Source organism: Pleurodeles waltl, chromosome 1_2, assembly GCF_031143425.1.
Source record: "Pleurodeles waltl isolate 20211129_DDA chromosome 1_2, aPleWal1.hap1.20221129, whole genome shotgun sequence".
NCBI lineage: Eukaryota > Metazoa > Chordata > Amphibia > Caudata > Salamandridae > Pleurodeles > Pleurodeles waltl.
In genome coordinates, this window is record NC_090437.1 from 628,067,520 (window position 1) to 628,086,015 (window position 18,496).

Here is an 18,496-nt window from a genome sequence, read left to right on the forward strand (position 1 = left end):
AAAGTCTTTTGAGTCATGAGGTAGAGTGACTCCTCCCTTAGTGATAATACGTATGGGCATCGACTCCAATGTTAGTTTGTTTTCCTGGATGCCCTGAACACCCGGTCATAAACCTAAAGGAGTGGGATGGATGGGCCTGGTTCTCAAGGACGTACAGCTAACCATCTCCATTTTCCTGCCACATAGCTGCTTCCTCCACTTCCAGTGGCAGGACTGAATGTTCAAATTCACAACCCTTCCCTTCAGACTGTTGTACGCCTGGTTGTATTTTACCAAAGTCATGCGACCTGTGGTAGAATATCTAAGGGCCCGGGGAACTCGCCTCGTGTACCTTGAAAACATCCTTTTACTGGATCAGTGTCCAAGGACACATTCCATGGCAGTCGCTCTTCTGGAATCTTGGCGATTCATTATCACCCAAGCGAAGTCAGCCCTGACTCCCACACAATCCATACTGTTTCTAAGTTTCATGGTTAACACTGTTCAACCCACTCTGAGTCATCCCTCATGGAAGGTAAACAAGGACAGGCACGAGCTGCGTCAGATGGTGGCGAGACCGTCCACCTCCCTGTGACTAATAAAGGGGATAGTGGGACTGTTGTCCTCATCCATTCAGAACATATTCCCTGGGCCTCTCCAATATCGAGCACTTCAACAGTTAAAGGTTTTCCACCTTCGGCGGGGACTCACATACTCCCAGACAGTTCCCTTATCAGAGGAAGCCCGGAAGAAAATATAGTGGTGACTCGCCCACATGGAGGCCTGGAATCGGTGGCAATTTTCATCTTCCTTCCAGACATCAAAATAGAATCCACTGCCAGATGCATGGGATGGGGCGCGAGGTGTGGGGAATTCTCCACCGGCGGAAAAATGTTATCTCCCAAAAAAATTCTCCACATCAAGTATTTGGAACTGATGGTGGGCTCATTTGCAGTCAAGTGCTGGATTAAGGATAGGGTGAACTGCTGTGTCCTGTTAAAGATGGTCAATAAAGTAGAGGTACAGTACATCAATCACTTTTGGGGGGAGGGGAGGCATGAGTTTGAAAACCCTTTCGGATTTGGCCAGAAATTTCTGGTTATACTGTTCTGAGAACCCAATTTTAGTGAAGACAGAACACCTCCCCCAAAAATTCAACTAAGTAGAAGGCTGGCATTCCTAATTACTACATGACATGACTCTGTGGAAATTACACCAGTCAGTCTTCCTCGCACTACAGGCCAAGTGGGGTCGGTGGGCCTCTTTGCATCTTGACTGGACCATCAACTCCACAGGTATTGCAGTTGGAGGCCAGATACCAAAGCTGCAGCTACCAAAGCTTTTCTCCAGAACTGGCAGCAGGAAAGAGTGTATGAGTTTCCCCTATTCGCGAAGATCATGCGGCTCTCCGCTCAGGTATGATGGCAGCAGGCAGATCTGGTGGTAGTGACCTCAATTTGGAGATCGCAAATAACTAATAAAGTTCATCTGGAACTTTCCTGGGATTCTCCAATCTGTCTACCCCTGTTTCCGGATCTGCTTCAAGATCTGGAGGGAAACCCGATCCAGGACGGGACTCTACATCTTATGGCGTGGAGGATTACAGGAAACACTGGAAAGTCTCAGGACTTTTGCAACACGATGCGTCCCTACTTTCCAAGGCCTGGGCCGACATTACAATTAAATGCTATCGGCTGGCTTGGTCTCAATGGACGGGTTGATGTCACCAGAGTCACTTGGATCCCATGGGGGCAAATGTTGTCCAGGTACTGAACTTTTTCGCATCTTTGGCCTCAGAGAGTATTGCCCACAGGTCAAGCAACACCTTCAGATTGGCAATTTCTGCAGGCCATTCCCACACTGGTAATCACCCAGTTAGGGAGCACACCATGGTCCGCAACTTTCTTAACAGCATACGGCTATCGCTTAACCCGGAACACAGGTATTCCACCCTGTGGGATGCTAACAATGTCTTGAACCTTTTTCTCTCTTGGCAGTCCAACAAATACCTCTCAGGGAAGGAGATATCGCCCAAACAGGATGCCTTGTTATGCGTGGTATCCTGTAGACTGGTCTGGGATATCAGGGCTCTGGATCTAACGGGTAGAGTATTCAACCGGGAAAGGGTTACTTTCCATATTTCATGAAGAACGAAGTGTAATACACGTGTCGTTTCTTACCTTTCCTGTAGGAAAGTAGTCTCTTTTTGGCATGGTCATGCCCACTTTTTGCCCGCTATTAGTATGTTTCGACTGTGTTCACTGGGATCCTGCTAGCCAGCACCCCAGTGGCTGTGCTCTCTCCCTCTAAATTTGGTTGCTTGGACTTCACAATCCCCCACATTTGGCATACTGGTATCCCCATATAATTCCCTAGTATATGGTACATGGGTGCCCAGGGCATTGGGGCACCAGGGAATCCCCATGGGCTGCAGAATGTATTGTGTCACCCATGGAAGGCCATTTAAAATGTGTCTGCAGGCCTGCTGTTGCAGCTTGTGTGAAAAGGTGCATGCACCCTTGGACTTCAAGTGACTGCACCAGGTTACTGTAAGTCACCCCTATGGTAGGCCCTCCTAGCCCAGAGGGCAGGGTGCACGTACCTGTGTATGAGGGCACCCCTGCATGAGCAGAAGTGCCCCTACGAACTCCAGCTCCATTTTGCTGGATTTCTTAAGTGCTGAGAAGCCATTTTACCTGTGTACAGGAAACGGGCCACTCTACCTGTGTCCAGCTACATAATGGTAACTCCGAACCTGGGCATGTTTGGTATCAAACATGTCGGAATTATACCCCAATACTGTTGCTAGTATTGGTTGTATGATTCCATGAACTCTGGAGGCTCCTTAGAGAACCCTTGGGAGAGGGAGGCAACACTCTCTCCCTTTGGATACAGGTGTTACATGGCTTGGGAGGGGTAGCATCCCCAAGCCACTGGTATGTTTTAAAGGGCACATTTGGTGCCCTCCTTGCAAAAACCGATTTGCACCAGTCCAGGGACCCCCAGTCCCTGCTCTGGCGCGAAACTGGACAGTGGAAAGGGGAGTAACCACTCCCTTGTCTATCACCACCCCAGGGGTGGTGCCAAGAGCTCCTCCAGGTGGCCACTTGATTCTGCCATCTTGAATCCAAGGTGAACAGAGGCCTTTGGGAGCATCTGAGTGGTCAGGACAGGCAGATGACATCACAGCCCTCTTCTGATAGGCGGTCACCCTGCTAGGTGTCCACTCCCCTTTCCTGGGTTATTTAGGGTCTCCCTCTTGGGTAGGTCCTCAGATTCAACGTGCAAGATTCCAGCAGGACTCCTCTGCATCGTTTACTTCACCTTCTGTCCACCAGAATGCAACTGGACCCTCCAGGAACGACAATCTGAAACTAAAGCATCCACTCAGCACGACAACATTGTTTCTCAGGCTCCTACCAGCAACTGCAACATTTCCCCGGCTGTGCATCCTTTGAGGGTTACGAGTCTTCAATCTGCACAAGAAGCAAGAAGGAATCTCCCTTGGATTGAAGGAATCGCTCCCCTTGGTCTGAAGGCACCATCTGCAACGACGACCAGCTGCGTGGATCTCCTCTCCTCCTGAGCTGTGTGGATCCTTCATCATGGATGGTGGTCTGGAGTGGTCCCCTTGGACCTCTCTACCAGCAGTCCAACTCGGGAAACGGTAAGCCCTTGCCTCTCCACGCAGGACAGTACCCCCATGCACCGCGTCTCTTGCTGCTACCAAGGCTTGCTGGCATCTCCTCAAAGGGATCTTCAGGCTCGGTGTAGCCCCAGGCCCCCGCACTCTTTCCTGCCACGTACAGCCCTCTGTGTGCTTCTCCAGCGACGTGGGACTCCTTTCTAGGTGTGCTGCGTGGGCCTCATCACAACTCCTGTGCTTGCTGCCTGTGGGGGCTGCCTCCTTTTCCTGTGACTCTCCTCACTGATGAGTCACTCGAGACTCCCGTCCGTGGGTTGAGCCCACCCTGGACCTTGCTGGTCCTCGGCAGCCCTGCATTTCTTCATCCACAACTCTTGCCTTTGCCAAGGCTCACTGGTGGCTTTTCCACATCACTGACCCCCTGCAACTCTCCTTACGACGTGAGACATTGACTGCATCACTTCAGGAACTCTTCTGCTGCTCCGGTGCTGCACTGCTGATCGTCTTCGTCCACTGTCGACCTGGTCCTGCTGAAAAAGACGGGTGTGTAGGGGCTCCTGACACAAACGGACACTCCAACGCGAACTGGACTTGGTCCCCTTCTTTTACAGGGTCTTCCTCTACCAGGATCCCCTTTAGTTTCTTGCAGTCTTGTCTGGATCTTGCAAACTCCTCTTCTGAAGTCCTTTTGGTGGGTTTGGGGAGGACCAGATACCTCTTTTCTTCTGGTCCCTGGGGGGCACTCTGGTACTAACCTTTTGGGGGTCCTAGTTCCTCCAGCTCCCCTCTACCAATTCTATTTCCTTGTGTCAAGGACCGACTTTCGCGTTCCACTTACTTCGTATATGGTTTGGTCCCCCCTTGGGCTTTCAATACTTCTGAATCTTTTTACTGTTTTCTATTGCCTTTTATGCTAATCACGGACTCCTAATGTGTACATAATAGTGTGTTTACTTACCTCAAGTTGAAGTATTGCCTATACAGAATTTTGGTATTTGTGTTATCATAATAATCACCTTTATTTTTGTAACACTGTGTGGTGCTTTCATGTGTGTAACTACTGAGACTACAGTGGTATTTCATAAGCTTTGCATGTCTCCTAGATAAGTCTTGGCTGCTCATCCACAGCTACATCTAGAGACCCTGGCTTCCTAAACACTGACTACACCTCACTAATAGGGGATGCCTGGACCTGGCATAAGGTCATAACACCATAGGTGCTCACTACACACCAGAACAGCTTCCTACTCTTCCTCTGCGGATTCCCCCAAACTATATGTAGCCCGATGTATCAAAGAATACAAATCAATGATGGCAGAGATCCGTCCCCATGAAGAGGGGCAACTCCTGATTGCACTTAAGAAGCTACATAAGGCAGTCTCATCTCCCACTAGTGCCAGATGGGTTAAAAAGGCCATGCAGAGGCTGGCATTGATACAAAGGTGTTCGGAGCCCAATCGGTAAAGTAGCGTGATGGCCTCAAAAGCTTTTGCTCTAGGAGCGTGTCTGGAAGATATCCTCAATGTCTTCAGACTCTACTTTTAAAAGGTTTTACTTCAAACCAGTCCCCAATATTGCATCGATGGTGGTGGATGCGCTTTAAACTACCATAAACCTTGTAGGAAGCTGGCTCTGTATACACTATACCAAAGTGAGGTTTAGTGTACATGAAGTCCAGTGGATCCCCCAGAGGTTTTACAGGGGCTAAGGTAGATAATTCTAATGCTCTCTTTTGTGGTAGAGTGGTCGAGCAGTTAGGCTTATCAGAGGGTAGTGCTAAGCATTTGTTGTGCACAGAGTCAGAAAATGAGGCACACACTCAAAGACTAACTCCAGGCCAATTGCTTCATGTATCAAAATAGACTTTGTTACTTTATTTCTAGAATCAAAATAATTTTTGTTGCAGGTAAGTACAGTTTCAAGAATGTATCACTTTCAAGTACCAAATGCACTTTGTTTAGAATTGACAGGTATAACAGTTTACAAGTAAGTAATACTTTTCAGTTTCAAAAGTAGACAGTGCAGTTTCTCATAGAAAGTAATTCACTTCTAGAGGAGGAAAAGTACAATTTGCAGATAAGTACTTGAATTACGATCCTAGTTTTAGGAGGTTAAGGTGTCCACAGGGCAAAGTTTCGGAAGGCACCAAGTGTGCACCACTAGCAACATGGGACCGGCCAGGTACAGAGGTCAAAGTTTGTGTCAGGCACCCAATGAAATCCTATAGAGACTGGGCACGTAGAAAGAAACAGCTAGCAGGGAAGTATCCACGACTTCAGGGGTTTAGATCAGCACCAAGGGACCCACTGGTCAGCACCGAACACACGCCCTCAGCAGCAACGGTGCAGCCGAGTGCAGGGTGCAAACGTAGCATCAGGCGCCCAATGCTTTTTAATGGGGGGACCACAGGGGTCACAAAGATGCTGCAGGCTTGGCCCAGGGAGTCGAGTGAAGAAAACCAACTGCTGGACAGGTAAGTAGAGAGCCCACTGGATGCTGCTGGACCGTCGGTTGAGTTTCCCAAGGCCAGGGGGCAGTGGGTGCCAGGGTATTTTTAGGCGTCAGAAGATCCTCACTGGATCCGGTCGCAGTCAGGTGGGTCCTCTGGATTTAGGCTGCAGGCATTGTTGTGTTGGTTAGGAGGGGTCAACCAAGGGAGGGCTAGAGGTCATAACCGCCTTGGCAGCTTCTCAGGACTGGTGGGCTACCTGGACATGGGCAGTGGGCCTCAGGTGCAGAGTGGGAAGGACTCACAGATCTGGGGAACTTCTGGAGTCCTTTTTGTAGGTTTATTTGTGGACAGGGCCACTGTCCTCTCGAGATCTTGATCCTGGGGTAGGCAGACAGTCCTCTGGGGGTTTGTAGAGGTTGGTGATCCTGCAGGATGCATCACTTTTTTGTAGCAGGAGTCTTGAAGCTGCAGAGAGGTCGGTAGGGCTGGCGCCAAGTCAGTTGTCGCCTGGAGTCTTAATTGCTGGTGCGGCTCTTCAGTTCATCTTCTTTTCAGGTCACCAGGAATCTGAAGAGTAAGAGTCAGGGGTCAGGGGTCAGAGGGCAGTAGCAAAAGGCTACTGTCCCTGAGGGTGGCTACACCCTTCCTGAGCCCACTCCCTTTGGTGACGGGCGCACATTCCTAATCCTATTGGCTAACACCCTCCAAAGTAAGATGGAGGATTTTGCCAGGAGGGGTTCATCTCAGGTCTGGGCACCCTAGAGGTGGTCCCAGATGGGGTGGACACTCCTTCTGGTGTTTACTAAATTTCCCACCGGTCCTGCTGCCAAAAATGGGGCCTGGTTGGGGGCGGGCATTCCCACTCAACTTGCTGGAGTGCCCTGGGGCAGTGCAACAAAAGGCAGGAGCTTTTGAGGTTCAACTGCCAAGTGTTGCAGTTCCTGCAGGGGGGAGGTGTGAAGCACCTTTACCCAGAGCAGGCTTTGTTACTGACCCCAGAGAGCACAAATGCTCTCACCCCATGGGGTCAGAAACTTGTCTGTTAGTGGCAGGCTGGCAAAGACCGGTCAGCCCTACACTAGAGGATTGGGTAAAATACAGGGGGCATCTCTAAATTATCTTCCAATAAATCCAACACTGGCATCAATGTGGGTTTATTGAGCCGAGACGTTTGATACCATATTTCCCAGTCTTCGGTGAAGCCATCATGGAGCTGTGGAATTCGTAATGACAAACTCCCAGCCCATGTACTCAATATAGCCACACTGCACTTACAATGTATAAGAATGGACTTGGACACTGTAGGGGCTTATTGCTCAAGCACCTATGGCCTCAACTGTGGTATAGTGCACCCTAACTAAGGGTTGTAAGTCCTGCTAGAGGGGTGACTTACCTATACCACAGGCAGTGGCTTGTGGGCATAGCACCCAGAGAGGAGTGCCATGTCAACTTTACATTTTTCTCCCCACCAGCACACACAAGCTGCAGTGGCAATGAGCATGTGTTTGGTGAGGGGTCCCTTAGGGTAGCATAATTCATGCTGCAACCCTTAGGGACCCTCCCTGGCCATAGGGCCCTTGGTACCACTGGTACATTTTACAAGGGACTTAACTGTATGCCAAGGGTGTGCCAATTGTGGAAGCAATGGCACTGTTGAGGGAAAGAACACAGGTGTTGGGGCCTGGTTCGCAGGATCCCAGCACACACTCAGTCAAGTTAGCATCAGATTTAAGGCAAAAAGAGGGTGGGTAAACCATGCCAAAAAGGGCACTTTTCTACAATCCTCGCCTCCGGTCCTAACATAAAATGAAAAATGTTGTTGCTATCCTAACTGAAAATTTAAACTCTATTAAGGACATGGAGGCGAGGATTAACTCACCTGATGCTTCACAGACATTTTCCTGCCAAGGCGTATAGGGGAGCTTCTGTTTTAGATATACAGTTTTGAACAGTTGATGCTGTTTATTCTGTCTTCAGTTCCATTGAGTTAAGAATATAGGACTATGACCTGCTGCGGTTTAGTGGATTTACGGGATGTTGTTTTGTATGTTTCTTTAGGATCGGATTTGTCCAAACAGAAATGAGGGATGGCACTATTTGGTTTCTGTCGCAGGAAGAAAGAGGAAGCAGCAAGGGTAACAAGGGACTATTAAGAGGGTTCCTGGCATTGGATTAGTTTAACTGTTTTGATTGACTTCTTCCCAATGGTTCATGGGAAATGAAGTCCTGTTTTATGTGGTTAACATGGCTGGTGTGAAAATAAAGTGAAAAAAGTACAGAATAATCGTTGCCTCCGTGTCCTTAATAGAATTGAAATTTTCTGTTACGATAGCTAGTAATTTTTTCATTATTCTCCCTTAATTCATCTCTACAGTAGTAAAGCCTCTGTAGCACAGGCAGTGAAAGGAAAAAAAAAACTACCACTGGCACAACTACAGTAAATACAACTAATAAGCATGCATAGTTAAATGGTAGGTTAATTAGCCATTTGCCTTCTAAGGGCTACTTCAAAGAGTACCAATCAATATCACACTGAAATATTTGCTATACAAGTCACATTATTTTTAAAGACCAATATGCAAATCACAAATAATATATAATCAGTGTATTCATACTTAAAAAGTATGAACAAGAATTACGGGCACCTCATTTAAAATAATGTTGTCACTACACAGCCATGGAGCTTACCTGTTCGTGTTAGAGAACTGCTTTTAGCAGTGGTAGCATTCCTTTGAGGGGTCCCTTCAAGAAGATTGTGCAAACTTGGGAAGCTCCCAGTGAGATAGCTGAGCAGGCTTTCTTTCCGTGGACTCTCCTTTACAGGCATCCCTGGACGAACAACATGAGCTGGGGAATCATTGGCTGTATCGCCGCTAGTGTAGCTCAAGGACTGGTAAGGATGAGTACCCTGGAAAACAAAAAAAGGAAATTAACATCTTGGCCCTAACGTTTTGTGGACAATACGACTGATTAAATAGAAAAGAAAATGAACATTTGAACCACCTACTACTTCTTGTGGTTGTGAATGAAGAATAACTCAAGCATGAAAATAAAAAGAAAATTCCTGGCAGGTACCAACTGTTGGTAAAAGAGGAACTGAAAACACTCTGGTAAAATATGGCACTGGTAGAAGGTGAGCCCTGGAAGTACAGTAAGAGTAAGAGAGAGAAGGCAGAATGAGGCCAAATTGCTTCAAAGAGGAGTATAAATAATTGGCAAGAACTAAATTGGGCCTATAAGCAACTGTAGAATGTGCACTATTATTTAAACAGGAGAATAAACAAGGGTAAAACACTAAAGCAAGAGATGGACTTCAAAGAAGGGAACAGCTGTAGTAGGCATAACTTCTAAGTAAAACTGAGGCGGTTAGAAGTAGCAAGCATGATCAACATCTGGGCAAAAAGAACTATGAACCTGGCTGTGGAACTTATTATAGAGGTGATGTTTTAAGATGAAAATGTTTTCCATTTAAGTGCTTTTCTTCCTAAACTAAAGAAGAAAACAACAGCGAAGATAACTGCAAACCATACCAGGGTCGCATGGTACAAAGATTAAAGTGTTTTTATTATTAGTAAAGAGATCGTAATCCAGTGTAATGCCTGCAAAGTGTCTACAAAATGAATGCTGCAATATGAAAAAGGAGCCACAACGTTAGCATATTAAAAGAAACCTACATCTGGTAAACATGTCTGCGAAGGACCCAGTTGTGACATAGGGCCTGATTACAACTTTGGAGGAGGTGTTAATCCGTCCCAAAAGTGACAGATATACCACCAGCCGTATTACGAGTTTTATAGGATATAATGGACTCGTAATACAGCTGGTGGTATATCCGTCACTTTTGGGACGGATTAACACCTTCTCCAAAGTTGTAATCAGGCCCATAATATGTACATCAACTTAAGTCTTCCCACATATGCCTTCAGATTAACAATGTGTTTCTAATTTAAAATTGGCTTAATTGGAACTAAATAAAGAAAAACAACGACCTGCTAAATGTGGAAATTGCAATAAATTTAGCAACCGATAACTGAAAAAGAACATCTGCCTCTAAGTTAGGTAAATGACAAAGTTACAATGGTAGTGACAATTCAATGGTAGTCAGTTTGCTGAACTCATTAAAATGGAAGTCCCAGTTTGCCATGTATCTACTCAAACTTGTGCCCTGCAGTGGTCAGTGCTGTGCATTAGGTTAATGAACCAACCTGCAAGGCAAAACAGAGTATTTTAAATAGAAAGAAAAATCAATTTGCCATGGTACAGAGAGAAAAAGATGCAAGGATAATTAAGGTATGTCAAATAACTTCTTGTGCACGACAACTACCTTGGCAAGTAATGCCCATCAAAAATGTGGTGCATCTCATTTAAGAATCAGTGGACAAATTTAAGTAGTCAATGGGAGATTGGCAAAATGTATACAGATCAAACTAACATTTGGAAATATTCTAAGGCATGTAATACGCAAACACACAATGCCTAAAAAAAATAAAAGGTAAGATATAAAAACAAAATATCAAGGTTACCTTTATCTTAAGAGAGGAATCATTGTTGGCATGGGCCTTCGATAATTTTCTCATGATTTCTACACCACTAACAGTCCCAGAGGAAACCCCAGCAGGAGGAGGCCGGTTAGTTGTTCCTTCAAGAAGCATTGTATGCTCACTGACAGTACCTACAGTAGGAATAAATAAAATTAAATAAAAGTACCTTGAAAGATGAGCCACTGCTGCAAGATGTATAAGTGCACATGTAAGATTAACCACTTATGAATAATTCACTCCAGTCTGTTAGGGTAGGGAAGAAATAAAAATGATTACGATTTTTAACCCCAACCTCTCTGGCCTGGCCAAGACAAGGGGCTGTATATCACACTTGCCTTATCTTGCCCATGGGTGGGCTAATTAATGAATTCCCTGCATGGCCCTTGCCTGAGGGGCTGAAAGGCTCATGGTATCCATGTCCAATAGCCTCACCCAAGGTCTGAAAGCCAATCCAAAATTATATTGGGCAGTTTGAACTGGGTGCTCCAGCCCTTCCCCACCACTTAACCTTGAAAGTTGGAAAGGGAGTTTAGAAAATGGACCCCAAACACCCTTGCAGATATTAAAGAAGTTCAGGAGGGGTGAACTTTGCTTCAGCCTCTTCTCACCTTGTCCAGGGACATGGGGTATACCTCGAGCATGGAGCAGGCATCAATTTAATACCCTCTCACCTTCACCAAGGACAAGGGGAGAAAATGCCTCTTCTCCAAAAAGTGCATTAGTGATGGAGGAGGAATATGGCTGTTAATAGCTCAGAAGGGGGTTCAACATCACCCCTTCCTGGATATTGCTAACTGGGTGCAGGAGAGGGTGACAGGTGATCTTCACTGGCTATGCGGCTCACACAGTGGTACAGCCCACAGATTAACGGGTTACCTGTGACAGGTTTCCTGTCATCCAACTATGATCCTCGTTTTCTAATGGGAAGACGGCAGAGGTGTGGGTGATTGGGACTTCAACATACTGCTCAATGACTGGCACCTGTTCTTCACTGAGAACAGGGTGACCATTTACCCTCTTTTGCCTTTTTCATTAAGCTCTTGCATGGGTAAACCAGCAGGGAGTCCTTTAACCACTCTAGCCATTGGAACAAAGCAAAGGGGTGACATATACAAGTCCAATTCTAGGGCAAGGAGGCAGCAAAAATTAATAAATAAACCCCACCCCCAACCCCAGGTGGAGAAGGTGGCGTGGAGGGGGGCAGGGCGTAAGGTTATAAAAGACCTGTAACGTACACCTGCCTCCTCAGGTCCCTCTGGGTGTGCGTATACATCCCTGAAACCCCCATTCTCTGCAATTTAGTTTTAATCACACTATTGCAAAGATATCAATTAAAATATGGATCACTCGCTGAAAACAGTGTTTAAAACCACTGCTAAAAGTGCCTCAGACAGTTTGCGTTTGTCAACTTCACGAACGGCTGTATTTTAGGCCAAAACTGAGCATAAAGATGGCCCGTGCCAGTAATTACGTATTTGAGATAAGGGTCAAGGGGCAAAGGCCCATGTCAAATGTACAGCTTCATGGCAGACCACAATCTACGTTGAAATTATTTTATTGTTCTTTAGTGAATTCTCAAGATGATTAGGGGAAGCCTTCCAAAGATCTTAGCAATTATGCCCCAGTGCAATAATGGTCTCAATTACTTGGCAGACTATTAACACTGTTTTAAAAACCAGGATGATTTTTGTTCTCTTTAATGAATAGGCAATTTGACACCGTTTTTACTTTTAGTTAAAGAGATCAACTATCATCTACATGCATGTAAAATAACCACCAGGTTATTGCAGGAGAGAGGTCACAGCATTCAAGTTAGCTGAAGCCCAGCACACAAACTGCTCAAACACAAGACATCACAGAGGCAACCAAGTTTCAATAAGGGTAAACTTGTAACAACTTATGTGACCAAGTATCAAGGAGATGCCTCCAGAAAATGCAAGGTTTTATGTGTAGCCATTTCCTTGCCCTTATGCCATATAAATGTCATAAAATGCATAATGCATAGAATCACCAGGAGTGAACAAACCAATCAAAAAACAATGCAGTTAAAGAAATTCAGAACACCATCAAAGATTTCTACAATTGGATCACCTCCTGCGCAACTCTCTACACCCCCGATACCCCAGGCCAGTTGGTACATGAACAAACTCAGACTCATGAAATGCCATTGCAAACAACTGCAGTGCAAATGGAGAACGAGCCAGGATAAGGTAGATGGGAGCATGTTTAAAACTGCCTTGAACGCTACCCCAAAATGATCAAGACTACCAAACCCACTGCTGTGACAGACCGCATTGACACTAGCGCCAAAAGAAACTTAGGAATCTTCATCATTATGAAGGACTTCACTTCACCAACAGCTGTCTCCAATATCATCACCACCTCGCAGGACCTCTGAGACAATCCCTCTCAATTCTTCAGCAACAAATACACTGCCAGTTGGAGCAACTTTAACCCACAACAGACCTTGCTACCATATGTAAAGAACCAATGCTAAACACATGGCCCGTCATTACCCCAGATTAAACAGTCACCACCATGAAGTCTATCTTGTCAGGGGCCCCAATCGGCCTATACCGCCACCATGCCTACCCAAGAAGTCTGCAACCCATCAACATCATGCTCACGTCCATTCGGAATGCCTTTACTTCTTCTGTGACATTCCCAGAGGCTTGGATACACACAACTGTCCTCCCAGTACTGGAGAAAACCTCTGCAGACCCTTCAAAGTGTGTAAACCATAGACCGACCTCCCTGCTACCATTCTCAGCCAATGTTTTAAAAGAAAGTCATCAACAAATGCCTCACTGAATTCCTCAGCAATCACCAACTCCTCAACACCACTCTCCCTGGTTTCAGACCCAAGCACACTATAGAAACTGCCCTAATCGCTCCACAGATGACATCCGCATGACTCTGGATGGAGGAGACATGGTGGCTCTCATCCTCCTGGACCTCTCTACAGCGTTTAACATGGTCTCCCACTCTATCCTCATCCAACAGCTACATGACATCGGAATTTGAGGACTCACACTCCAAGGGACCTCCTTCTTCATGACAGTAATGGCCGGGTCAGCAAACCTGACAACGTACACCTTGGATGCCTGCAACCTCTCCAACAAGGCTAAAATAGTGATCTTCGGGAAGAGCACTTCACACTGGAAATCCACCTGGTGAGGACCAACACCCACTTCCATTCAAAGAACCTGTGGGATGTGACTGTAGGAGGCTAGCTCTTTTTACAGTAGACCAAAGAGAGGTACACTATGTAAAGAGTCCAGGCAAACCCCTTTTAATTTATAGAGGCATGAACGACAACACTAAATACTCTGTTTTGTAGTTGGGGGGGCGAACTGTTTAGGCTTGTCAGAGGGTAGTGCTAAGCATTTGTTGTACTAACAGAGGCAATAAATGAGACACACACTCAAAGAATAAATTCGAGACCAATTTAGAAAAATAGGAATAATTTTATGTGCATTTAGACACAAAGAATTTCGTTATCAAGTAAGTATTTTTTAAATATGGATTTTTACAGGTAAGTAAACTCACTCACTATAATGAGTCTTTGCACAGCAATGCTTTCTATGGGGGAAAGGCATATATTACACACAAATATTTACGGCTGATTTCTGATGGTCTCCTTTGGGACTTAAGATCGTATGGAGCCAAGGTCCAAAGTACCACCAGCAGTTACTCCTTACCTGCCCTGGTGCACCCAGGTGCAGAGGTGCTGTTCGGATTGGTAGCTTTGAGCACTACGCTGGTGGAAGGAAGGGGGGCCACCTGAAAACAGGCTGCAGAGGGGGACTTGGGGATAAGTCTGGTAGCTCCCCAAGGGTACCGGTGCTGGGGCACTCAGGTGCAGAGTAGATAGGTTGGCTGGGCTCGGTTAAAGGTCAGCACGGTTGTTGGTCTTGCTGGTTGAGGGTGCAAAAGCAGGACAGCTGGGTCACTCTTGAAGTTGGTCTCTCTGGTGCTGATGTCCCTTGACGGCTGCTTTGTCTCAGTCCAGTGGGAGGTCAGCTGGACTCACGCACTTGGTTTGTTGCAGGGGGTCTGGTACCCCAGGTATTGGTGCTGTGCGGCTCTGGTTGGTCCTAGTGTCTTCATACTTGGTGGGTCAACAGGTCTGATCTTCTGGGGGCACGGGAACCTCTTCCTGGGTGGCCCCGGCGTCAGGCTGCTCGAGGAGCTGAAGACAGTGGACCAGACTCTGCTGTTTTGTGCTTAAGGACTGCAGGGGAGTAGCTCCTCTACTCCAAGGGAGATTGTTGGCAATTTGCAAAGGGCTGGCAGTCTACCGGGGTTCTTGGCAGATGCTCAGCTGCAGGACGAGTCACTTTGTCATGAAGGTCAAAGACTGGTGCAGCCAGGCAGGGTTTGGTGCCAAAAGTTCACAGCAAGTCTTCTGTTCTTGCTTTCTCGTCACACTTCATTGTCCGCTTCTTCTGGATCTGTCGAATCTGGGTTCCTGCCATCAGGGTGCCTCATAAATACTCAATCTAGATGCATTAAGGCGAGTAACAGGTAGTAGCCAATGAGCTGCTAACCTTTAGGGTGACTACACACTATATATGACCACTTCCTGTGGGGAGTGGGCATAACCCTGACCCAGAAAGCCTTATTCCGCAAAAAAACAAGATGGTGGAATTCTACGATTCGTGTTCACATCAGGTAGCCCACCTTAGGGATGGAACAAGACAGACAGGGAACACGCCTCTCGACTAGCTAATTTTCCCACCTGTCCTGGTGCCAAATGGGACAGGTGGGTGGCATCTTCACCCTACTGGGGAAGCTGGGGTCACATAACAAGAGTGTCAGAAGCCTTTGAAGCCTCCTGACTTACTATGCTGATAAATAGCCATCCTGCTTGGAGGAGGAAAGCAACACCTTCACCCACAGCAAGCTTTGTTTTTACCCTCACCTCTGGGGTGAGAGTGTGGGTCAGAAACTTGTCTGTGGTGGCATGCTGGTCAGGGCCAGTCAGCCAGCTCACTATTAGTTGCTAGGTGTTTCAGAGAGCACCTCTAAGGTGCATGTATTAATAAATCCAACACTGGAATCAATGTGGGCTCATTAATACTAGACATTTGATACAAAACATCCCTGGGTTCAGCGAAGACACCACATAGATGGGGAACTCGCAATTACCAATGTCCAGCACATGTACTTAACATGACTTCCCTGTTCACTTGTAATATCTAAGAATCGACTTGGACATCACAGGGGCATATCTGCTAATGCAGATATGTCCACATCTGTAGTATAGTGAGCCCTGCCCCTATGGCCTGCTGCAGGGGTGACTTATCTAAATTACACGCAGTGTCTGCAGGCATGGCACATGGGAGGTGTACCATGTCATGTTTTCACTTTTCTCTGCACCATGTCACGCAGCCTGCAATGGCAGTCTGCATGAGTGTGGAGAGGGGTCCTTTGTGGTAGGACAATACATGCAGCAGCCCTTGGGGACCCTCTTCAGTACTCCATTCCCTAAGAACCAGGGGTACCATTTACCTGGGACTTACAGGGGTGCTAAAGGTATGGACAACTGGGGAACAGCTGCATAGTTTTAGGGAAAGATATCTGGCACTGGGGATCCCATTAGCACGGACCAAGTACACTTCAGTCAAAATTGCATCAAATACCAGGCAAAAGGTGGTGACCAAGTCAAAAAGGGGCACCTTCCTACAGTCATCAAGATCTGGCTTTCTGGGATTCTGGTTCATTTGAGATTTAGACCCTCATTATGACATTGGTGGTAACTGCTGCCTACCGCCACGGCGACGGGCACCAACATACCGTCGCCGTGGCTACCAGCCACCCACCCGCATTATGACTCTCAACGGAATTCCACCATAAGGTCATGACGGCGGTAAGGTGGCGCTGCTCTCAGCTGCAGCGCCACGCCAGCAAAACACCACCTACCGTATCATGAGCAATGACAGCAGGCCTGCGTCCAGTCTCCAGCCAAAGGACCCCCTACATGAAGGTAAGTCAGGTGCTCCGACAGGAAAGGGGGCAGAGGATGTTGGTGTGTGTTGCGGTGTGTGGGTTTGTATGTGTGCATGCATCGGTGGATGTGGGTATGTACGTGTGTGCGCGTGTGGGTGTGAAAATGTGTGCAGGGTGGATGAAGACTCTGGAGGGGGGCGGGAGAGACCCCTATCAGTGCCAGGGAAGGAATGCACGCTTGCCACGAAAACCGTGGTGGTATGCGGGGTCATAATCCCAAGGGTGGGATTGTGACAGCCACCTGGCTGAAGACTGAAGTCTCCAGCCCAGTGACCGTTACCACCCTGGCGGACGGAGTGGTACATTGGCGGTTTGGCTTGAGACAAACCACCAATGTCATAATTTTGGAAAAGGTACCTTTCCCCAAATTACCGCCGACCGCCAGGGTAATAATGAGGACCTTAATGTCTTCTTAAGCCAGATGAACTTTTGTGAAATTGCTAAGTATTGACCTGTGGGAAATAATTATGTAGATGTGATAATACTGAACACTGCACAAATGTACTACACACAAGGAAAACTGAAAAAGAGTGTTAAGTCCCTATTTTTGATGGTGCTGAGATGATAAACCATACCTAGCGTGCATATGGGCAAACAGTATGCCTGGGATTTTGCCAGTTATTTAGTTGCTGGTGCACGTAAGAACTTAGCACCTCTGGTGCTCCCCTGCAGTGGAATTATCACCTAATACTATGGGATATCCAAACAGTAAGAATTTGGCAAGAGAATTTCTGTATTAACAGGCAAGCTTAAAGAATCTTAACTGATACACAACACAAAGCTGTAGATATACAATGAACAGCTGAAGTGAACAAGCCACACTGTATACATTTTCAGTTTGGATTGAACTTGGGTTATAATAATCAGCCTGACTTTCTTGACCTTTTACATAATTTCCTGTGTGTGAAGAACTACTCTACTTTATCATCAACTGATAAAATGCTGGACTGCAGGTATTCAATACCCCATGTATATTGTCCATTTCAGGACATACTATCCAACAAATGCCTTTAAAGTAAACATTTACTGCATATGTGGAAATGGTCACAAGAAAACATGGTAGTACCTGCGTCAAACTCATACTCTGCCCCATCAGCACTTGTATCACTATGTAAGCCACCTCCAGGCCCATCTTCATCCTCTTGTACTGTTTGAACCGGAGGCTTGAGAGGTTGAACAGGTCTATGTAAGCGAACGCCTTTAAAAGTTGGAGTGACCACAATGAACTTCATCCACTGCCTAGCCAGTGCAACCAAACCTTTTTTCAAAGTCACGAGGGCAGGAAGACCATCACTCTGTAAGAAAAAAGAATTGCAATAATGTTTAATAATAATCAAATGATGGAAGTGTGAAATATGTACTAAGGTTTTGACTGCAAACTTATCTAAGAAATAATACAAGACACTCAGTCAATAAATTTGTCTTTATTCTAGGCAACTCCAATCCCAGAACTTCAGCTAAACTCCAAAACTAGTTCTATAAATAATGTGCTTTTGGTGGAGCACATGTGGAATCTAGCTCTTTTTCAGGAGATGTGTCTAGTCCACAAGTATTTTGTAAGGATAACGAGGGTGAGCAATCTGTTCCCTTCTGCATCGTCTGCGTCTTGAGGTGCACTGAATGACTCTTGCACAGAGTTCAAATCAAAATCGAAACCAAAACCAAAAATCTGAATAAATGAAGAAGTTTGAATCATTTTGTTGGTATCAACTTTGGGAAGAAACTGGACTTAATTCTACCGATATAAGCACTGACTGCTCTAATATAATTTCATAAGGAGATCAAGCTGACGCCGGTTGGGGAAAGGGATGGGGTTGAATTCCACTTGCCTTTTTTAGGCTTGTGTTGAAACTTCAAGATGGACTT

General features: G+C 46.3%; 1 protein-coding gene across 20 annotated transcripts in view; it reads right to left on the bottom strand.

The window, feature by feature from the left end:
• Nucleotides 1-18,496, bottom strand: part of BLTP1 (bridge-like lipid transfer protein family member 1) — a 1,779,540-nt gene that overhangs the window by 864,362 nt on the left and 896,682 nt on the right. For all 20 annotated transcript variants that reach the window (XM_069242474.1, XM_069242454.1, XM_069242518.1 and 17 more), the window contains 3 exons: nt 17,697-17,925; nt 10,601-10,749; nt 8,766-8,985 (listed from right to left, as the gene is read on the bottom strand). In XM_069242474.1, coding sequence (XP_069098575.1) covers nt 8,766-8,985; nt 10,601-10,749; nt 17,697-17,925 — 598 coding nt within the window. The remainder of the gene's footprint in view (nt 1-8,765; nt 8,986-10,600; nt 10,750-17,696; nt 17,926-18,496) is intronic.